Here is a 21,478-nt window from a genome sequence, read left to right on the forward strand (position 1 = left end):
CACGTGTCTTTATTTCATTGGGTACGAATTTTCGAGGTGTTACAATACTATATTATAATGCATGAGGGAGGGGTATTTTAAGATACCTAAAAAATAAGAACTTTTCCCCCCTTTATTTATAGAAAGACCCCTAAAATGAGGGTAGTTTGGTCTTTTAAACACTATTTATTTTTTAGCCCCAAAGTTTATTACACTTAAATCCCTAATGTTTTAACAAAATTTTAGATAATTAGTTACAATTCACCCATCCACAACAAACTTATAATTTTTTTATGTATTCTTGACATATCTTATAAACTATATTGTTTAAAAAAATCCAAAGATAGCATGACGACCTACACATTTTTGTCGACGTTTCAATAGTTGTCTTGTTCAATATCGACGCACGGATTAAAAGGTACAAGTCGATAATGCTTTAACGTACAAGTAATTAATACTTGTGATCTAATGCACCTAATCTACAAAGATGAGCTCCATCTATGCAAACAAAAACAAAAAGAATTAAAAGTACTGAAACATAAAATGAAGATATTATATGTCACATTTTATTTTATTAAAACTACCTAATATCTATAATTAGTTTTAAGATTTTATAAGATATATCTAAATATAAATATTAGGTAGTTTTAATAAAATAAAATGTGACACATAATATCTTCATTTTATGTTTCAGTACTTTTAATTCTTTTTGTTTTTGTTTGCATAGATGGAGCTCATCTTTGTAGATTAGGCGAATTAGATCACAAGTATTAATACTTGTACATTAAAGCATTATCGAGTTGTGCCTTTTAATCCGTGCGTCAATATTGAACAATACAGCTATTGAAACGTCGACAAAAATGTGCAGGTCGTCATGCTATTTTTGGATTTTTTTTAAACAATATAGTTTATAAGATATGTCAAGAATACATAAAAAAAAATTATAAGTTTGTTGTTGATGGGTGAATGGTAACTAATTATCTAAAATTTTGTTAAACCTCAGGGATTTAAGTGTATAAATTTAGGGATTAAAAATAAATAGTGTTTAAAAGACCAAACTACCCTTATTTTAGAGGTCTTTCTATAAATAAAGGAGGGAAAAGTTCTTATTTTTTAGTATATTAAAATTGCTCTCACTCATGCATTATAATATAGTATAGATAGATGGTTCCTTCGTTGATCCGCAACCCGATTAACTTGATGGGCCTATTGGACTGGGCTAGCTGATTGGGTCCGCTGGCTTGAATCCATTGGCTTCATAAGACCATGGGGTATGGTGGGGCTTGGGTTGGGCATTGGTTGACACGTGGAATTTAAAAACTCAAGGCTTCAACCCACTTTTGAAGGGGGTACGGTGAGCGTGGCTTGGCTGGCGTGGCCAAGCCACATCAACTTTTTTTTAATATATATATATATTTATAACCAAAAACTACTAAACATACAACATAATTATTAAAATAAACATACAAAATAATTATCAAAATAAAAACCTATCATTCTTCGTCGGTTTCGAACCCAGGAATTGTTGAAACATGTTCCACCAAATCAGCTCGAAGGTTGTGATGTATATCCCTTGAATTTATTAAAAATTCATTTGCCGCTTTATCTTCGTCTGTTACGTTACCTGGTTGGGGGTCATCATCATCATAGTAGGTTACGATCGCTCTACCTTCATCCTCCAAAATCATGTTGTGAAGAATGATACATGTGTACATCACGTTTCCAATTTAATCCTTGTCCCATAGTCGACAAGGCATTGCCAATATTCGCCACATTTTCTTCAAAACACCGAATGCTCGCTCGACGTCTTTACGTGCAGCCATCTGGACCCTGTTAAACTTTAATCTCTTTGGATCTGCGGTACCGTGTCTTGTGAACGATTTTACGAAAACCCCCCACTCTGGGTAAATCCCATCAACTAGGTAGTACCCGTACACGTAATCAACCCCGTTTATAAAGAAAGTTCCTTTGGGTCCTATACCATTTACCCGATCATTGAAAAGAGGCGAGTGGTTTATGATGGTAATATCATTATGTGAACCTGGCATACCGAAGAACGCATGCCATATCCAAATATCTTGGGACGCAACCGCTTCAAGCATGATGGCTGGCACCCCGTGAAATCCACTAGTGTGAGCGCCTTGCCATTGGGTAGGACAAAGTCCCAAGGCTATTTCATACAATCTAAACTACCTAGCATCCCGGGTAGCCCATGATAATCTGCGTGATGTTCCAATATTTGTTGCATGTCACTAAAGGAGGGCTTTCTCAAATATCTTTTCCTATAAAGTTCTAGAATACACAAACAAAAGTTGTGAAGAGTTTCTCTAGCTACACGTGCAGACATTTTTAAATAGTCATCCATAATGTTCGAACTATTGCCGTATGCTAACTACCTAAGTGCGGCTGTGACCTTTTGCCACGTACTAAATCCTAATTGCCTGGTTACATCGGGTTTTTGTTGGAAATAAACATATTTCTCCTCAAGATCTCTAGATATCCTTAAAAATAAGTTTCTACCCATACGAAAACGACGCCTAAACATTTTTTCATCATACTTAGGTTCTGCTGAGAAGTAATCGCTTACCAACAAATCGTTAGCGGTGTGCATTTCACGAGCGATGTACCTTCTCCTCCGTTTAGGTTGTTGAGTCTCTTACTCATCGTCTTCGTCTTCCACGATAGCTTTCACCACCGCCGCGATCGTTTGTAGAAATATTTCCGCACCATCGTCAGATGATGATGACGATTCACTATAACTTGAAGAACTAATGGCAATATTGTGTTTTATGTGTTTGATATTGTGTGAGAAAGATGTTAAATGTGGTAAGTATTTATAAAGGAAAAAAGATTTTTTTTTTTAAATATAGACTCCAACAGCTAGTTTGAAAGGGCCATTCACAACCCGCCATGTCAGCTTGCTCCCCCGCCCCACGCCCAGCTTGAAACCCAAGCCCCAAGGGCCACGCCCCAACCCAAGCCCACCCGGGATGGTGGCTTGGGCGTTTTCCCCCCAATCCATGCCCCAACCCAAGCTCCATACCCCATGGCTCAATATGAGTGTAGTGTTCATGTCCTAAGGCCAAACGGGGTGGACACGTTATGGACCGTGATAAATTTCTATCACTCGTGGAACACCGCCCCGCCCAATTCCATTACGAGTGATGAAGTATAACGAGTTATATATATAACGCGTTGAAGTATTGGGTGATGAATGAGTATCTTGTACATTGTGCATTAATACTTGTACAATAGAATCCCTTCACTAGTGATACCACCCCCTATATTTCTATCACTAGTGATAGAATAGTGGGTGATGACATGTCATGATTTTGTTGGATAGTTGGAGTGATAGAAATCTATCACTAGTGAACCACCCCTCCTCCCCTAATCTAGTGATTGGTTGGTTAAAAGATGTTTATCCATACTAATGGTTTAGTGAACGTAGGCCACTAAAAACAAAGTGGAGATATTTGAATGGACATCTATGGCGTTAAATTTATTTAGTTAGATAACAAAATCTGCATCTTCTTCCCAGATTCTGCAAATCATGAGCACTTGTATCTTCCAACGCCAACACCAACACCATCATCGTCATCTTCTTCTTCTTCCTTCACAACATGATACTCGTTCTTTCAAGCTTCAATCCTTCACACAAATCCCCAGTTCTTCACTTCGGTTTCGAACCCTATCCTCCAGGCAAAACCCTAGTGCAAAACCCTCTCTTCAAAACCCCCAATCTGATTCCCAAATTGCTTCAAACGATGACGATCTTTATTCACCTTCTGCTTCCACTGAATCCAACCCATTCGTCTTGACCTTGTTAATTCAAGGCTTCAGGTATAATTAATTTACTATATCTTCTCTTACTTAACTTATGTTGTTTCTGGAACTTATACTATCTCCTGCTCACTTGTTTTTATTCATGTGAGTTGATTATTTTAGTGTGTAATAGGAAGGAGACGGCTTTGTTTACATCAAACAAGCTAGGAGACTTTGTTTTATTCGAATATGTGTATGATTTAGTTGTTTTGATTTGATCTGGAGTGCAGGGAGAAGCTTGGGTTTGATGAACTTGGAATGGAGATCATGTCCATTGCATTGCCTGCAGCATTAGCTCTTGCTGCTGATCCAATTACTTCACTTGTTGATACTGCATTTATCGGCCATTTGGGTAAACTCATTCTCGGTTTTCTTTAGTTTCAAACACATTCAATTGCATCAACTGAAAGTTTGACTTTAAAGTTATCGCGTTACTCTCATACACGCGTTTGATTAAGAGTTTTGTTTGTTGTTGTAGGTTCTGCTGAATTAGCTGCTGTTGGTGTTTCTATATCATTATTTAATCTAGTGGCAAAATTGTTGAATATTCCTCTGCTCAATATCACAACCTCATTTGTTGCTGAAGAACAGGCAGTATCAGTCGAGGCCGATGACGGTTCTACTTGTGTCAACCAGGGTAACGATAAATTCTGTATTTATAGCAACCAATTCTAAATTAACTTGCTATATACGTGTTATCATTATACATAATTAAGCTAATGATTGTGTTGTTTGATTTTGTTTGTTCAGATGATGTGGCTGGCCGTCCAAACAAGAAGTTTTTGCCGTCAGTTTCAACTTCTTTGGCCATGGCTACTACCTTTGGCATTGCGGAGACCATAGCACTTTCATTCGGTTCTGGTTTCTTATTGAACACCATGGGTATACCTGTTGTACGTGTTAAATGACCAAAATACCCTTATAACACGATCGTCTTTCACATTATACGATTTAACCAGGCATTGACAAAGACAAAACCTTTTTTCAGGATTCACCGATGCGAGTACCGGCAGAGCAGTTTACGTCCATAAGGGCGTTTGGTGCTCCAGCAATTGTATTAGCTTTGGCTGCACAAGGAACTTTCCGTGGCTTTAAGGATACTAAGACTCCTCTATATGCTATTGGCAAGTATATTGTCATTCCAAATACGATGCCATAAGATCATCATGTGCATATGATATTTATATCTTAAAAAAATATTTTGCTTGTGGGCATCACAGTTGCGGGAAACCTGCTAAATGCAGTACTTGATCTAATATTGATTTTCTTTTGTGGACTTGGTGTTAGTGGTGCTGCAATTGCGACGGTAATTTCCGAGTACGTCATGCTGTCATCATCCTCTTGTAACTTCACTGTATAATAATCTTTTACTTTTCTTACAATTGAATTTGAACTTATGAGTAGATATCTGACCGCCTTCATCCTACTGTGGAAGTTAAATGAAGAAGTAGTACTTGTTACTCCAAATATAGATGGTGAAAAAGTTGCTCAATATTTAAAATCAGGTATGTTTTCGTAACAATATATAAGCAAGTGATTATAATACTTCATTTTCTCATTCATACATACAAGCATGGTATTTTGCAGGGGGGCTTTTAATGTCTAGAAGCTTTGCTGTACTTGTGACTATGACTCTATCTACATCAGTGGCAGCACGGGAAGGGTCTGTGCCAATGGCGGGTCACCAGATCTGCTTGGAAGTGTGGTTGGCTTTGTCGTTGCTAACGGATGCTTTAGCACTTGCAGGACAGGTAATTAGTTATCTTTTACCTGGTCCCATTGGTTAGCAGGGTATTGGTGGGGCCCCTGACTTTTCTGGTGACGGGCTCTCATGGTTATCAAGTTACCAAAATAAACCTTAAATATTCTGTTATAGGCGATTCTTGCTAGTAGTTACTCACAAAGGAACTACGGTGAAGCACGGAGAGTCATATACAGAGTTCTGCAGGTTAGGGATACTTTTCATATATTTACTTGGCTTAAAATAAGAGTAAATTATAAGTTTTGTCCTTTACGTTTACATCAAATTGCAGGCGCTGTCCTTTAGCGCAAAAGTTGACAAGTTTTGTACTTAATGTTCTAAAATCTTTGCACGTTATGTCCTTTACGCCAAACGGCCCAAACCCAGTTAGATTTTTTGGTTAAATCAGATTACACAAGGGTATTTTAGTCTTTTTAGCCATTTATTTAATATTATTTTAAAAACTAAAACAAAATATTTTAAAAACTTATCACCACCACCATTAACCCACCACCACATCGATTCTCTGTCTCCTACCATCTCCATCAACACACCACCACCACAAGGAAGTGATCTCAAATTGAAGTAACAGTGATAATCAAATTAGGAAGAAAGAAGATGTGATTCTATTGATTTACGGGAAAGGTTACACTAAGAAATCAAATCAAACAACATAGAAAAGGCGATTTATGAATCCTCATTATCTCTTCCAACACTTCATCCACTGATTTTGCACCCAAATCCATTGTTTCACAAACCCTAATTTCAAAATTCATCAAAATAAATATAAAACAAAAATTATCGAAAATATTTATAAAAAAAAACAGCAATTAGAACTAAAAAAAGTAAAATTTAATGTAATGACTTACAGAGAAAAACAAAATGCAGCAAATTTGTTAATAGAACTTGAGAAAAACGTTGAAACGACAGATCCTGAAGCAACGGGCGCCACCGTCTCCACCGTCACTAGTCACCACCCCCACCGGAACCCTAACCCCAACCACCCCATCCACCATCACAACCCCCACCGGAACCCTAAGCCCAACCACCACCATTAAAACCCACCACCCCATCCACCATCACAACCCCCAACCGTCTCCATCATCACCACCTTCACCGAAACCCTAATCCCAAAGAACCTAAATCACCAACCACCACCACCACATCCACCATCACAACCTGCCACCATCAACCGCTCAACTTGATAGAGAGAGAGAGAGAGAGAGAGAGAACAGATAGGATCAAAACTTTACAGATCAAAGAGATTAGAGTGATTTACCGTCGAATTGAAGAAATCTTCGGTGAAGATGGAGGAGCAGAGCGACGATTTATGGTTTAGTCGGCGTTGATTTGAATATTCTTGCTGATATAGTTTGGTGCAGAAGTAGAGCTGGAAGAAGAATATGCATACCCTTCTTCAAGAATGGTTATTGATGATCATTAATTCTGGTGATTGTGAAGATTTCTGCAATAAGTGAGAGAAGAGTAAGCTGTGTTAGATTATTTTTTATAAACTAGTCCCTACATGTAAGTTATTTTACAGTAGCCCCTGAAGAGATAAAATGACAAGAATACCCTCATGTGCAAGTCACATGACCAAATTTAACCAAAAAATCTAACTGGGTTGGGCATAAAGGACATAACGTGCAAGATTTTAGAACATTAAGTACAAAACTTGTCAACTTTTGCGCTAAAGGACAGCGCCTGCAATTTGATGTAAACGTAAAGGACAAAACTTGTGATTTACTCCTTAAAATAATTTGGCAATAATAATATGACTACTGATCCAACTTCCTCTTTTCGATGATGACCAGATTAGCTTAATAGCAGGATGTAGCTTGTCCTTTATCTTGTTCTTCGGGTTTGGAGATCTATCTTATTTGATCAGCACCGATTCAGAAGTTCTAAATATTGCAAAATCTGGTACCTTGGTAAGAAACTGTCTTTTTTTTTTTTTTTTTTTTGTGGTTGATGTTTCGGCTTTTTGAGGGGTAAGAAATTTAATTATTTTCCCACATTTGTATGATTTAGTTTGTAGTTGCATCTCAGCCGGTAAACGCTGTAGCTTTTGTACTTGATGGGCTATATTATGGGGTTTCAGATTTCGGATACGCTTCATATTCTATGGTAACTTGCCATTCTTCAGCCCACTGTGTGATACCTAATATTGTAATTTGTCAACTAGATTCTCAGGCCTCTAGTCTTGAATGATATACAATTTGCAGGTGGTAATCGGATTAGGAACCTGTGCGTTCTTTCTTCTTGCTGGTCCTAAATTTGGTCTTGCTGGAGTGTGGACCGGATTGTTTGTATTTATGACATTGCGAGTAGTGGCTGGAATCTGGAGGTAAGTTTATTCACTCATGGCTAAAAATGAAACAGGTTGAAAGAGGTCAAACTAAGAAGTTTTTAAACAAGTGTCAATTGGGTTAGACCGAAATGGTCTCATGTTAAAACAGGTTAAATGTCCAATCACATTTTTGGCACCAACATTTCTGACATTAGATCCATAAGCATTACCAATGTTTATATTGAACATATGTTTTGGATTGTGTAAGTTCTATTTAATCGGTTTGTGGACTTCACAGGTTAGGAACAAAGAGAGGGCCATGGAAACTTGTTTACTCTGAAACTGATCAAGAAAACCGATGATTTATGTTGAAACCGTGGCCAGAAAACAGTTTTTCACAATGATTTCTCGGCTATCATACGAAGCAAATTCTATTGGTTTCCAGGCGGGGGATTTCAGATACAAAATATGTATTTGAAGTGATCATATACAAGAACACAGGCAGAAAACCCGAGGGCGCCTTTAAAGAACACAAGAATTTGAAGAACAAACGGTTATGCACCAATTTATGGACCCTAGTGGATCTACAAACCAAATTATATACATAAAAATGGGTTACTAGATATCATGATAACAAGAGCAAAGAAGCTATATTTGAAATGTTTCATGACTTGTTTACATTGTATAGACTTCACTTGAAATTTGTTACCTAATCAAGTCATTTACTTTGCTTCTTCATTTCTCTTGATTTGTATCATCTATAGTGGTTTTAAAGTAGATACAACACGCATAAATAACCAGAGAAGGCTAATAGCATTTTTACATGGAAAGATTGAGGTAAATAATTCAGTAGTTATCAGTTTTAGATTCATAATTTAATCAACTTAAACATAACGATCTATCAATCAAACATTGAAGTTGATTTGTGATCTGCAAATAATGTTTCGACATCTAACTGCACTATTTTGATAACATAAAACACAACCATTAACACTATCTTATGTCATCTATCCCCTCTGTCCTCCACCGCAACCAAGTATTAAAGGTCTACTGGTTATAAACTCCCAATCGCTTGCCTAAGCCAAAACCACATCCCAGGTTTCACCAGACGCTTGTCTTGTGATCAAGTCACAAAGTGACCATTGCTCTTAAAAGAAATGGGAGTATCATACTTTCGAAAAATAGTAAAAACGAATGGTTGTGCCAATACATTCAGATCCATTTGGGTCATACAATGGATCAATTCGGCTGGATACAAATTGAACAACCAGGTGACTTTAAGCAACATAAAATGAGGTCCAAACAGGCATTTAAGCACACATATCTTTTAATATCTTGTTTATCATAGATGGATGGTACTTCTTAACATCTCACAATCACATAAACCGGTTTAAAAATAGGATTCAACCTCATTTTAATTGAACTTCAACCAATACATACATGATTGAACCAAAAACATCATCATCATCATCAACCCAACAATGCCCATAAAAAAATCATTCAATTCCTGCAACTTTACACCTCAGCTTCATATTATGCTTCTCCTGTACCCAAACATAACAAAACCTTATCACAACATTCTCATCAAAACACAAACAAACTAACTAACATACTAACCTGTTCAAGAAGCCGAGCGGACGACTGCTCAACAACCCGAGCCAACCCATTCATCTTCTTTATCATATTACCATACAACTCCTCCAACTCAGCAGTGTAACCAGCAGCCTCAGACCCCATCAAACTCTTCAACCTCCCAACATTAAACCCTTCATCACACACCAACCCAAACTTGTCACTCTCAACTTTACCCTCATCCTCAACCATACTCTCACTCCCCAAACCCTTCACCTCAAAGGGCAAATCCGGAAACCGAGAGTTGGGAGTAAAACTACCATAATGCCCTCGGAAAGCAGGGCCCAAATTAACAACATCTAGGGTTTTAGCCTCAAACAAACCAGTAGAAGAACGGAACTGAAACGCCTTGTATTCATGAGTATGAATTAACTGGTCCTGGAACGGCGTCGTTAAGAGGATGAATATACAGTTAGTCAAATTGAAAGTGGGATCGGAGGAGAGAGAAAGGGTGAGGGAGGATTCTCGCATGGAGGGGCGGAGGGGGGTTTTCCGTCGGCCGGAGAACCAGCCGATGAGGGGGTCGGGGGAGGAGGAGATAAGGTGGTGGAGGGAGGGGGAATGGAAGGTGGTGGGTGAGGGGGCGGAGAAGAAGGAGGTGACGGTGGCGATGAGGGTGGGGTGATCATCGGAGGGGGAGGGGTCGTCGGAGAGGGTGGAAGGGGTGAGGTGGGAGATGCGGCCGAAGAGGAGGCCGTCGAAGTCGGCGGGGGAGGAGGAGAAGCGGTGGAGTAAGGAGGCGAGGGTTGGGCCGGAGATTTGAATCTTGTGTAAGGAGGAGAGGTCATCCATGGTGGGGGTCTAGAGAGAGAAGTCAAGAATTCAGAAATGGATCGATCATTCAGATTAGTTTATGCAATAAGTCGCATCGAGAGTGGGAGGGAGTAGGGGTGTTTAGGAGTGTTCATCGAATCGAATTTTCGAATTATTCGAATCGAATTATTCAAATATTTTTTATTTTCTCTTGAAGTCGTATTCGATTCGAATTCGATTAAAATCTACCAAATTTGATTCGAATTCGTATTCGAATAAAAAACTCAATTCGTATTCGATTCGTATTCGAATACAAATTCGAATTCGAATCGAATTCGAATAAATTCGATTTGATTTAGATTCTTTAAAAACATATAAAAAACTATCAAAATGAAACATAAATTTTAAAACAACCATAAAGCACGATAGCATATTAAAACCCGATTCAAGAGTCGTACAGCGTCAGGAGCGAGACCACCAAAGGTATCAAACGCAAACGGGACAAACACATGTTGATTCTCCCGGCAAGCTTTGTCATGTTTTGCCACTTTGCTCGCCTCTGCCTTGAGCACCGCTTGCCCTACGACAAAGCCCTTGTCCTTGAGTCCGACAAGGGGGGAGACTCCAGTTAGATCTACACAAGCGTGTTTCCCCCCTTCCCATCCAAACACAAGGATGTCCGCCGGGCGTAAAGTGGACCTCCCCTCTAAGGGGTCAGTAAGGAAATTTACTGGAGCCTCCTTTTTGGCAGAGATCCCGGCCCGCTTAAGAACATCACATAACACATCTCTCACCCAATCATGCCGATATTTAAACCCTGGTAGCTCTTTACAGTGGATCGCGTGGTCGCCGAAAGAATCCAAACACGCTTTGCGGCATACCGGACATGGCTCGTCAACTGGGAACAAAGGAATCATCAGTCGGTATCTAAGGATAGCACGGTATTCCACAGCCGACATGTGTTGCCCCAAGCCTTCAATTGGTGTGACAGACAGAAAATCCTGAGCATGTGGGGCACGTAGACATTCAAACACAGCTCTTTGCCGAGGGGATAAAACAAACTTCTCTTCAAACCTCTTGACAATTTCTCCATATAAGGCATTCGCCAGAATTTTCTGGGATTTAGGAGGGGCGGTGTCTTTAATGTAGAAACCGCCAATATCAAGGTCGGGAAGAGAACTATGCAAAAGGTCCAACGCACTCTTGTAATCGGAGTCTAAAACATCCCCACCACATTCTCGGAGTATGTGGTCTTGTAAACCCCAAGATTGGGCCCTTGAAGCCACGAAAGCATATGAAGAGGCATCCTCGGCCGTACAAATCCCTAAGCCTCCGAACCGGGTCGGGAGAGAAGCCAACCTCCACTGGAGATCACCAAAAATGGCACCCCCACAAACAACAATATCCTCTAATGCTCCCCGGAGGCCTTCATCAAAAACAGAGACAGCTCCCCTGACCAAAGAAGGTTGACACGTTCGAAGACCAAACAACAATTTAGCAACACTCATACAAGAACGAAGTAAGAGGAGCTCGCTCTGAGGGTCCCGTAGGCGTTTAAGGCACCTCATCAGCTCGACTGCACAGTTCGCTCTTTTAAGAGCCATACCACTAATAAACTCTGCATCACGACTAACGGCACCCCCCAGGAGTTTCACACCCAACATCGGCCTCCCAATCCCCTGAGGGAATAAGCCCTCCTGAACCTTTACACCATTGCAGGTTGGCCAATAAACTTCAGTTTTCTTTATATTAAGTTGAAGCCCTAAGGAAGGACCCTCAGCTCTGATGATATCTAAAGCATTAGCCACTTGGGTGGCATCTCCAATAAGCGTTCCGTCATCTAGGTACCAGGCGTGAAATAGAAGTTTGCAGCGATCCCTTATTCGGTGAACAAGGGGGTGTAGAACAAGGGCAAAAAGGAGGGGCCCCAAGGGATCCCCCTGCTGAACGCCAGTAGAAGACCAAATATACTCATCCCCCACATATAATCTAGCTGGTTGACCATATAAAAAATCGACCCACGTAGAAATAGAAGGACACCTTTTCCTGACCTCGTACAGTAGGGCTGTCCTATCAACCAAATTAAAAGCGTTCGAAAAATCAACAGTAAGCATAGCAAGAGACCCATCCTGGTGGTACTCGATAAGGAACCTGTTCGCACTATGAAGAACGGCCTCTGCCCCACACGGAATCCCTACCCCAAACTGGAAATCGCCAAGGTATTTGGCCATCTCCTTCCCAACACCTTTCATAGCCACCTTGGAGATCACCCTCCTCCAAATCGACCCAACAGCGATAGGCCTAATCCCATTATCCGGTTTGAGAAGAGGTGTAAGAGGAGCAGAAGCAACAAACTCCGCCAGACTCCTCGGGCACCTCCCCCCCAAGCACAAATTAACCATAGCTGAAGTAGCCCTAAGCAGGCTATCAGCAATCACAGACCCCTCCCCACAAAAAGCATCTAAAAGATGTTGGACCCTTAAGCCGTCTCTCCCGCACGACGTACGACTCTTGAATCGGGTTCAAAAAGTCGTTAATAGTAATTCTTCGTCGCTAAAGGTTTCAAACTTTGTATTTAGTAGAATTGGTTTTTCTATTCAAAAGGGGGTGGCGGCGCAACTTGTTGCCCGACTACCTGCCATTGCTTTGTAATTGCCCTTTTTCATGTGGAATGATATAAATTTACATATTAAAACAGTTCCAAATAAAGTATAATAAATCTAAATTCAAAACGTGAAGTTGGGAATAACCACTTCACATTACAAGTTAATATTTTTACGGTTAGAAATGTATTGATAGATTTGTTACTTAGATTTTAGTTATGGGCCATGTAGATGGTTTGGTAATGGGTCATTTTAATTCTTGGAATAAATTTTGAAAATAATTTGTAGTATAGCCTAATAAAAGTTATATATGTATTATATATAAAAATAATAACTAAAATTGTATAATTTTTATTCGAATTTCGAATCGAATCGAATTTGAAGTTGTAAATTCGTATTCGATTCGTATTCGATTTACTTGACTCGAATTGAATCGAATTCGAATTCTTATAATCGAAACGAATTCTTGATAATCGAATCAAATTTAAACGAATTTCGAATTTTTCGAATTCGAAATGAATTCTGAACACCCCTAGGGGTGTTCATGAGCCGATCTGATCTGATCGAGGGTCTGCTCATGCTCGGATTGAATTACAACCGATCTGATCCGATCGGATCGAATTTACAAAACCGAGCACAAAAGTGATGCTCATGCTCGGATTGAATTTGAATTGATCGGATCGTTTTCGCTCGGTTTTTATCAAATCCTAGAAAAAACGAGTGGATCGTTTTCGCTCGATTGAATTATAAGGCTGTGTTCAACAAAAATAAATCCTAACTTAACTAAAACATGTCCAACACTTTATTAACGATATGCAGATCTTCGCACAATCAGATCTTCGAACAATATGCAGATCTTCGCACAATCAGATCTTCGCACAAGTACAACCGACGACGAGAACAATATGCAGATCTTCGAACAATATGCAGGCTTATTTTAGGAATTTGGGGTTAGATTTGTGTGTGTGTGTGGAGCAGCGATATGCAGATCTTCGCACAATCAGATTATGACTATGAATATTGTTTTAGGAATAGGATTTAGGGTTAGATTTTGATATTAACTATTAAATGGGCTGAATATTTTTTGGGCTTTTAATTTTTTTTGGGCTAGTATATTTTTTGGGTTTTTAATCTTTAAAATCTATAATACATACATACATACATATATACATATATATAAATTATTAATAAAAATAATTCGAGCAAAACCGAGCGATCGACGAGCGAGCGGACCTTTGCTCATGCTTTGATTGAATTTGAATCGAACCGATCCGAGCGGCTCATTTACAAACTGAGCGGGAATCGAACGAGCATTTTTCAAGCATTTTTCGAGCGATCGTCGAGCAGTTTGGACAGCCCTAGGAGGGAGGTTTAATTTGTTTGATTTCTTTTTGGCTTGTTAGTCCTTCGGTAGTGGGACATTATATGGTGTTGGTACGGTGTATAGCGCCCCATAGCGTCCGGACACCATTACAACCGGCGCAACAGGGTATGAATTTTGAATTCTCGCGAAAATTATAACGCCATGCTTCATCCTCCCCTACTCACACACATATATTTACATACATACATATGTATGTATGTATGTATGTATAATAGAAGGGGTTATATAACCCCCTTACCACTACACCCTCTTGTAATATAAACCCCCATAAGGCTCCCCCTTGCACTTTTTCACCAATTGTCGCATAACCCCCACCAAAGAGCTTTACGGAGCTTTATGACCACATGGCCTTATGTTTGGTCGCTTTTGTTTCGACTCATTACTGTATATACACTCGCTATAGCAACCGAAAGATAAAACAAAAAAAATGTTATATTTGAGCCGGCTCGGTTCCACACTATGCATCCGAAATTTGGATGGGTTCGTTTTGACTTTTGTTACCGTACTGACACCTACTATAGCAACCGAAATGGAAACCCTAAAAATATTTTATATTTGACCCAACTCGGTTTCGAATAAAGTTTATATCAAAACTGTTTTTTTTTTGTTGAAAAACTAAAGAAGTTGTATATTTCTCTTCTGTCACTCAAAAGGAGAACAATACAACACTAAAATAGATAAAAAAAAAAAAAAAAAAAAAACCTAGAAGCTTAAGTGTTGGTGTATGTTATGTGACAACAACATTGGTTTGGCCTTTGGATATTAATCAAGACTTGGATATGAAGATCTCAATACTAGTCCGAGTTTATGAAGATACATTGAAGTCCGAATTTGTTGAAGCCCATACCCAGTCCAAGTTTGTGTAGATCAGATGATTTCCGAGTTTATGAAAATCCTCATAGATTCCGAGTTTGTGTCTAGTCCGAGTTTGTAAGTCTTCAATGTAGTCCGAGTTTGTGTTTTAATATGTATTCCGAGTTTGGTCTTTGTATTAGTATCCGAATATGTGTTTTGTATGTACATGGGCCTAGCCCAGTCTGCATGGTTTTGTAATATAAACAACACTATGCTTTAGGGTTTAGGTTAGACACTAGAGAGAGCAGTTACAGAGAGTTAGAGAAAACACAGAGAAAGGCTGTAAGTTCTTGTGATCTTGAGTGATTGTAAACATTGTGTTAGATAATCATAGAAGATCGGTTTAAAGTGTTTTGCCTATTCTTCATCATATTACTTGTTTATGCGTTTGTGTGATCTATCAAGGGGATTCTGCACCCTTAGTTGATTGTCAATCTCGTAACGATCCATGTGATAGGGACCTACAATTGGTATCAGAGCTTTTGCTCTTATTGTACGGTTCGAGATTGATTTCCAGAAATAAAGTTTTTGGTTGAAGAAATTTTGCCGTCGTCATTCATCTTTGGTCATTAGGGTTTTCCTAAGTTTGTGGGTGAACTCGCATTATCGTGAAGTCACAGTTTTGCGATTTACCAAAACCACACAAGTTTAGGAAGTACGGATACAATTTCGAATTTGTTACAAAGTTCTGAACTTATCACAAGGTTTCGAATTTATAACAGTTCTGAACTTATCACAAGGTTTCAAATTTATAACAGTTCCGAACTTGTCAGTTTTCCGGAGTTGAGAATCTGTTCTGGATTTGTTACTGGGTTCTCCGAATTTGCTGAGTGTTCCGAAGTATACCAGTTCCGAATTTGACATTATCCGAATTGCATTGTTTTCGAATTTATACTTTAACCAAATTCCAATTTTAACTAAAATTTGGATTTAAGACCTTCGAATTTAGTGAGAAGTCTGGACTTAATTAGTTGTCCGAACTTACCCTGTTCTGAATTTGTTAGGTTGTTCCTGTTCCGAATTTAGACATATTCCGAATTTAATCACTTAAAGATTCCGAATTTAAGCTAGTATCCGAATTTGGGGATTGGTTTGTATATTCCGAATTTGAGATTTGTGCTATAGTATTCCGAATTTAGCACTTGGTACACAAAGGTGGAAGTTTAACCCGCTGACGTATTCGGTTATAAATGTTTTTAAGTGTATAATTTGTTCTGTGAACACTGACTGCACATTTAGAGTCCATTGATTTAAACAAAAAGGCACGAAAATCCCGAAAATGATTTTGGACATTATATATCATTGGATTCGTAATCTCGAGACGAGTCTAACGGTACATATTAGTAAAAACAAGTTTCGGAAAATTTTTAACCGTTTTTAACCAGTCGGTTGCGTTAAAAATGTCGAATATGTCAAATATGAATGAGTTGTTGAGGATGGAGGATGAAGTTGGCACTACTAACAAACCGCCAAAGATGATGAAGGTAGAAAATTACCTTACATGGAAAGACAGGTTTCAGTCTTTTGTTGAATACAAGGACACATGGATGTGGCTCTGTATTCAGGGTGGGTACGTGAACCCAACTCATGAGTTTGAAGGCAGACAACAGATCACTGCATATGTTAATATGGACGCCGAACAGAAAAATATGTATGAAGCTAAGAAGAGAGCCCTTGCTGCCATAAAAATGTCATTACCTGATGACATTAAACACACTTTTAAGAGATATACTACCTCAAAAGAGATGTGGCATGCGTTAGAGAAGAGGTATGTGGGCAATGCTGATGTGAAAAAGAATAAAGTTGACCTACTGAAGAAACAGTTTGTTGTTTTTAAATGCATGAGAAATGAGTCTCTAGAAGATATCATCACGAGGTTTTATCATTTGATGTAAGAAATAGACAACTATGACATAGAAGGATACACTAACACTGAGATAAATAACAAGTTGCTAGATGCTCTACCTGCTAAGTGGGATATTTATACTCTCATGATAAAGGATGAGGCTCATTACGAGACTAAAGATTTAGAACAGGTTGTTGGGAAACTGAGAGCTTATAAGCTCAACATGAAGAAGAAGGAAACATGGTATGATCAGGTTCAAGATCTGGGAGTTTACAAAGGCATTCCATCTTCATCTTCTCATAATGCTTCTAGTGATTCAGCAACTGCATTTCTCTCATGTGAAGATGATTATGTTCATCTCGTATCACATATAACTTCCAAGAATCATTCTCTTTTATATATGCTCCGATCAATTCAAATGCACAGTTAATTTTTTTCATGCCAGTAGCTTTACTTGTACCTTTAACGGACCTATACACACCACCATGTTCACACATTAGTATGACTCTACAATAACCATTTGGCTTTGTTCTTGATCTTTTAGTCACGATAACACAACCAACATCACGTGCAGTGTTTTGAATCCATTCCATCATCTCTTCGCGAGATTTGAATGCCTAAACATAAACTAATATTAGAGTTGGGACATATGACTACAAACATTAGCAATACAAGCTTATAATCATAACTTCATCCTTTAAATAAAGCTTATACCTAATCGGTAGAAAATACGAACATCTTTTTGTATAACTCTTGATGTCGAACTGTGATAAACCGTACAAACTAATATCAGAGGCATATACTCGAAAGCAATTTCTAACATATGCATCAATATAGTACATAATATAATATATTAATTAATATGTAAATAAATGAAACAAGGTTTAAGAATCTCTTATACGCTGATTTTTTTATTCTAAAAGTGTGAATTTACTTTACGTCTGATGTATCTTCCAACAATTGAGAAGTTAAATACTTTTTTCTGGTAGAATACATAAGCCGCACAACTACGGCAAATACTATAAAATAATGGTTTCTTTGTAAATCAACTACAAACAACATCTGCTGATCGATTTGTGATAAATAATTGATCTGGGCAATTAATTCTTAAAACGACTCAAACAAAAAAAAATAACTATATTGATGAGAAAGATGAATACATACCAAGAACGCTCAATCAATTAGAACTTTGATGAAAATCAAAGTTGAACTAAATTGTTTTTCAACGTCTCTCTTAATCTCCTTCTTTCAGGAAGGATATAAACAATAGGGATATTTTCTTATGCAATTTAAAAGAAAAATAGAAATTACAAAGGTTCATTGTTTTTATTTACAAACTTCAGGGGGGCGGTGTACGAATCCATATATGATATAATAATTACAAATCTTCCACCTAAATGTAAACTCAACTTGTTTACAAATCGAGCTAGATGAGCCAGCTTAGAATCAAAGAAGACGTATACGAATCCACAATCTACGAGCTGATCTTGAAGATGAGAAGAGCATAATCTGAGATGATAGATCTGAAATCATTTTCAAATTTCAATGGTAGACCTCACCTGAGTGTAACAGAAACACAAGAACAGGAACATCGGTAGACGCAGACAGAAAAAAAAAAGTCAAATCTTAGTGGAACTGATGGAGATGTGTGCCAAACAGGCGAAGACAAGTGAAACACGTACAGCTGGGGTGAAAATGGTATGGAAAATGGAAATTTTTTTGGAACAATCGGTGGAGATGGCTGTCTTGATCTTGGTTGTCAGGAGATTGGAATCGAGTTTTAAACGAGTCAGCTCAGTTCGGCTAAAAAATTATAAGGGCCGGTTTCGAGCTACTTTCAAGCCAGGTTCGGGCCACGGCTCTTAGATGATTGTATTGCGAGTTTTTAGCTAAAATGACTTGATATGCAAGACATTTAGACCTCGGGTACACCATATATGATATAATAATTTAACACCAATAAATAATAATTTTTGAGAAGAAAATAAAGATTTAGATAACCATGACTACTGCAGGCACTAATTCTTATTAATTTGGTACTTGGGATTTCAACAGTTTACGGTACAGAGTGGACTCAGTGAGCCAACTCAGTAGGCAACAATAGTATTTAACACTTCAACTTAACTAGTGGCACAAATAAAGTCATGGATGAATTTCCTGCCAATGCAGCAGCTTCACTTGAAAAGATGCTTAGAAAGTGGAGCCATTCCACCCCAGGAAAGAACCCTGCAAAATAAAATAATCTCATCAATAAAAGTTAAAAAAAAGATAATATCTATATTTCATTAAAAAAAATACAGGAAAATAATACATATATTGCTGATGTAACTCAAATAGAAGAAAAAGGTTTCCCAAGAAAACCAGTGTTTTTGTAAAACTTAATGCGGACCAGCCAAACAGGCCGGGTTGCGTTGGCTCTGAGTAATATCTAATAATGCTTTTCCAATCTTTATCAGAAATGTAATGATAAAAACTATACTGGTATAATAAAGGGATAAATTGTGTAAATAATAACCAAGCTTGAAAATTGTTCTAACTAAAAAGACCACTCAAGTTTCACTATTATTCCTCTGTTCTGTAATTTTTCATACATGTTTGAACTGTATGACCAAATTAGAAGACGTCTTTTCTTTCGTCACAATTACCTCTTATTTTAGGTTGTTAAACATGAAGCAAATAATTACAAAAGAGTATCGGGGTTTCATGTTTGTTTCATTCAGGCTAATTCTAAAAAAAAATCATGACATTGGAACAATATTGAAATTTGAGTGGAACACTGAAAAACTTTGTTACAATTAGGTGGAACATTCCGTATAATAAATCTATCTTAATTGTTAGATTAAATACATTTAAGAAGTTGCAAACAATGAAATAACAAACAGGGGGACTTCGAACTTGACCTGTTTCACTTCTAGGTATGCTTTTAAGTTGTTTTATATTTGACTCATTGGATGGACCTAGTAAAACCAACATCTCTAGTTATTGATTGGAAAACAGTGAAGGGTGATTTACATGAGATCTAGGACTGGTGTAAAGCATGAAGACAGGGTGCATTTTCTTGAGTTTGATAGGCCTAAATAAATACACACGAAAACTAAAATAAGAAAATAAATTGACAGGCAGGGATATTAACATGCTGAAAGGCAACTTGCCTTGGTGTCATAGAATTTGAGATAGAAACGCGACTTAGGGACGGACAATTTGGTCTCAAGAATTTCTGCAACGGCAGCACTCAACTTCTTGTTTACATCAGCATTAAGCCCCCCGATTGAGACTAATTCCCCGTAGGCTGCTGGCTGTTCGTTACCACCAAAAGAAATTGGTATAGAACCCTTCAACACAATCATCACATACTGTGCAATACAAAACCATGAGTTCATAAAGTAACTTAATCATGTCACACATACTTCCTTAAACATACATACATACATAACCCTTCAACACAGCACAATATAAAAACAAAAAAGTTCCAACATCAGACAGGCTAATATTATTATATGAATCTTGATGTTATATAAACCTACAAGTGTAGTGCTACTGCTGAGTTAGGTTTTACACATGTATAACAGAAGACGGAGTTATATGTGTGTGTAAAGAGAGAGAGAGAGATGATACCGCTTCGGGTTTTCCGATGATTTTGGCGACGGCGGAGGTGGCGTCGGAAAGGATGGAGGAGGAGTCAAGTCCGTCGAGGTTGACGTTGGTTGACAGAGTCAGGCACGGCATCTTCTTCGCTCTCAAAACCCTACCCTGAAACTAACCACTGATGATGATTACCTTAAGTTGTTGGTGTATTCGGCGGATTGATTACCTTATCTCTTACCAAACCTATGATTCTTATATATTATTTTAGAGTAAATTATTTTAGAGTTAATTACACAAATGGGTCCTGTGATTTATACATAATTTCGCTTTTGGGTACTAACTTCTTTTTTTAACAGGTTTAGGTTCTATGGTTTCAATTTTGTAACACCTTTGGGTACTAACACCAAAATTAGTTAATTAATGACTAAAATACCCTTGCATTTTTTTTAAGTTTATCAATGTAACACATTTGGGTACTAACACCTAATTTTATTTAAGTTTAAATCAATTTTACAAAATCTATTTATTTTTTTATTTTCATTATTTTATTATATCTCTTAATTAACATAAACTCTATTTATTTTTTCTATTTTCATATTTTTATTTGTTTCTTATTTAACATTAAATCTACTTGTTACACCAGTATTTTTTTAAATAGATTTTTTAAATAAAATCTACTAGCTATATAGTTTTATGTAAATTAAATTTTTGTTTTCAATTTTGGTTGAAATGATTGATAATAATAAATATCTTTCATGTAAAAAAATTTAAGCCTTTTTTTAACTTGTTTTTTTGTTCATTTACATTTTACTATTTTAGAAAGATATTTAATTTACATAAAACTATATAGCTAGGTATTTTAGATAAAACTATATAGCTAGGTATTTTAGATAAAACTAAAAAAATTTAAGCCTTTTTTAACTCGTTTTTTTTTTTTTTGTAAAATAGATATCTAATTTACATAAACTATATAGCTAGTAGATTTTAC

The 21,478-nt window shown here is 37.6% G+C and overlaps 3 protein-coding genes across 4 annotated transcripts; 1 reads left to right on the top strand and 2 right to left on the bottom strand.

The window, feature by feature from the left end:
- The first annotated feature begins 3,478 nt into the window (after positions 1 to 3,478).
- Positions 3,479 to 8,570, top strand: LOC110917743 (protein DETOXIFICATION 44, chloroplastic). Of its 2 annotated transcripts, none has more exons than XM_022162199.2 (13): positions 3,479 to 3,819; positions 4,032 to 4,153; positions 4,280 to 4,438; positions 4,552 to 4,694; positions 4,790 to 4,925; positions 5,022 to 5,118; positions 5,206 to 5,306; positions 5,389 to 5,552; positions 5,678 to 5,749; positions 7,357 to 7,473; positions 7,574 to 7,669; positions 7,768 to 7,889; positions 8,131 to 8,570. In XM_022162199.2, exons 1-13 carry the CDS (start codon positions 3,530 to 3,532, stop codon positions 8,192 to 8,194), a joined length of 1,683 nt encoding a protein of 560 aa, XP_022017891.1. In that variant the 5' UTR covers positions 3,479 to 3,529; the 3' UTR covers positions 8,195 to 8,570. The 2 variants fall into 2 exon arrangements, with proteins under 2 accessions (XP_022017891.1, XP_022017892.1); XM_022162200.2 differs by having other exon boundaries at positions 3,539 to 3,819; positions 4,027 to 4,153.
- A 554-nt stretch (positions 8,571 to 9,124) lies between these two features.
- On the bottom strand, positions 9,125 to 10,317 carry LOC110917744. The gene is made up of 2 exons (XM_022162201.2): positions 9,450 to 10,317; positions 9,125 to 9,376 (listed from the first exon to the last, which is right to left on the bottom strand). The coding sequence occupies exons 1-2, from the start codon at positions 10,254 to 10,256 to the stop codon at positions 9,329 to 9,331; spliced, it is 855 nt and encodes a 284-aa protein (XP_022017893.1). The 5' UTR covers positions 10,257 to 10,317; the 3' UTR covers positions 9,125 to 9,328.
- An 8,564-nt stretch (positions 10,318 to 18,881) lies between these two features.
- LOC110915213 (macrophage migration inhibitory factor homolog) lies at positions 18,882 to 20,724 on the bottom strand. Its single transcript, XM_022159877.2, has 3 exons — positions 20,521 to 20,724; positions 20,058 to 20,258; positions 18,882 to 19,131 (listed from the first exon to the last, which is right to left on the bottom strand). Exons 1-3 carry the CDS (start codon positions 20,629 to 20,631, stop codon positions 19,096 to 19,098), a joined length of 348 nt encoding a protein of 115 aa, XP_022015569.1. The 5' UTR covers positions 20,632 to 20,724; the 3' UTR covers positions 18,882 to 19,095.
- Between the last annotated feature and the right edge of the window lie 754 nt (positions 20,725 to 21,478).

The sequence above is a fragment of the Helianthus annuus genome, chromosome 16 (assembly GCF_002127325.2).
Source record: "Helianthus annuus cultivar XRQ/B chromosome 16, HanXRQr2.0-SUNRISE, whole genome shotgun sequence".
NCBI lineage: Eukaryota > Viridiplantae > Streptophyta > Magnoliopsida > Asterales > Asteraceae > Helianthus > Helianthus annuus.

Coding starts and splice junctions, on each gene's coding strand:
- LOC110917743 (XM_022162199.2), top strand. CDS start 3,530: ATGAGCACTTGTATCTTCCAACGCCAACACCAACACCATCATCGTCAT. Junction 3,820..4,031: donor TTGTTAATTCAAGGCTTCAG/GTATAATTAATT, acceptor TCTGGAGTGCAG/GGAGAAGCTTGGGTTTGATG. Junction 4,154..4,279: donor TGCATTTATCGGCCATTTGG/GTAAACTCATTC, acceptor TTGTTGTTGTAG/GTTCTGCTGAATTAGCTGCT.
- LOC110917744 (XM_022162201.2), bottom strand. CDS start 10,256: ATGGATGACCTCTCCTCCTTACACAAGATTCAAATCTCCGGCCCAACC. Junction 9,377..9,449: donor CCGCTCGGCTTCTTGAACAG/GTTAGTATGTTA, acceptor GTTTGGGTACAG/GAGAAGCATAATATGAAGCT.
- LOC110915213 (XM_022159877.2), bottom strand. CDS start 20,631: ATGCCGTGCCTGACTCTGTCAACCAACGTCAACCTCGACGGACTTGAC. Junction 20,259..20,520: donor TCATCGGAAAACCCGAAGCG/GTATCATCTCTC, acceptor TGTATTGCACAG/TATGTGATGATTGTGTTGAA. Junction 19,132..20,057: donor TCAAATTCTATGACACCAAG/GCAAGTTGCCTT, acceptor TTTATTTTGCAG/GGTTCTTTCCTGGGGTGGAA.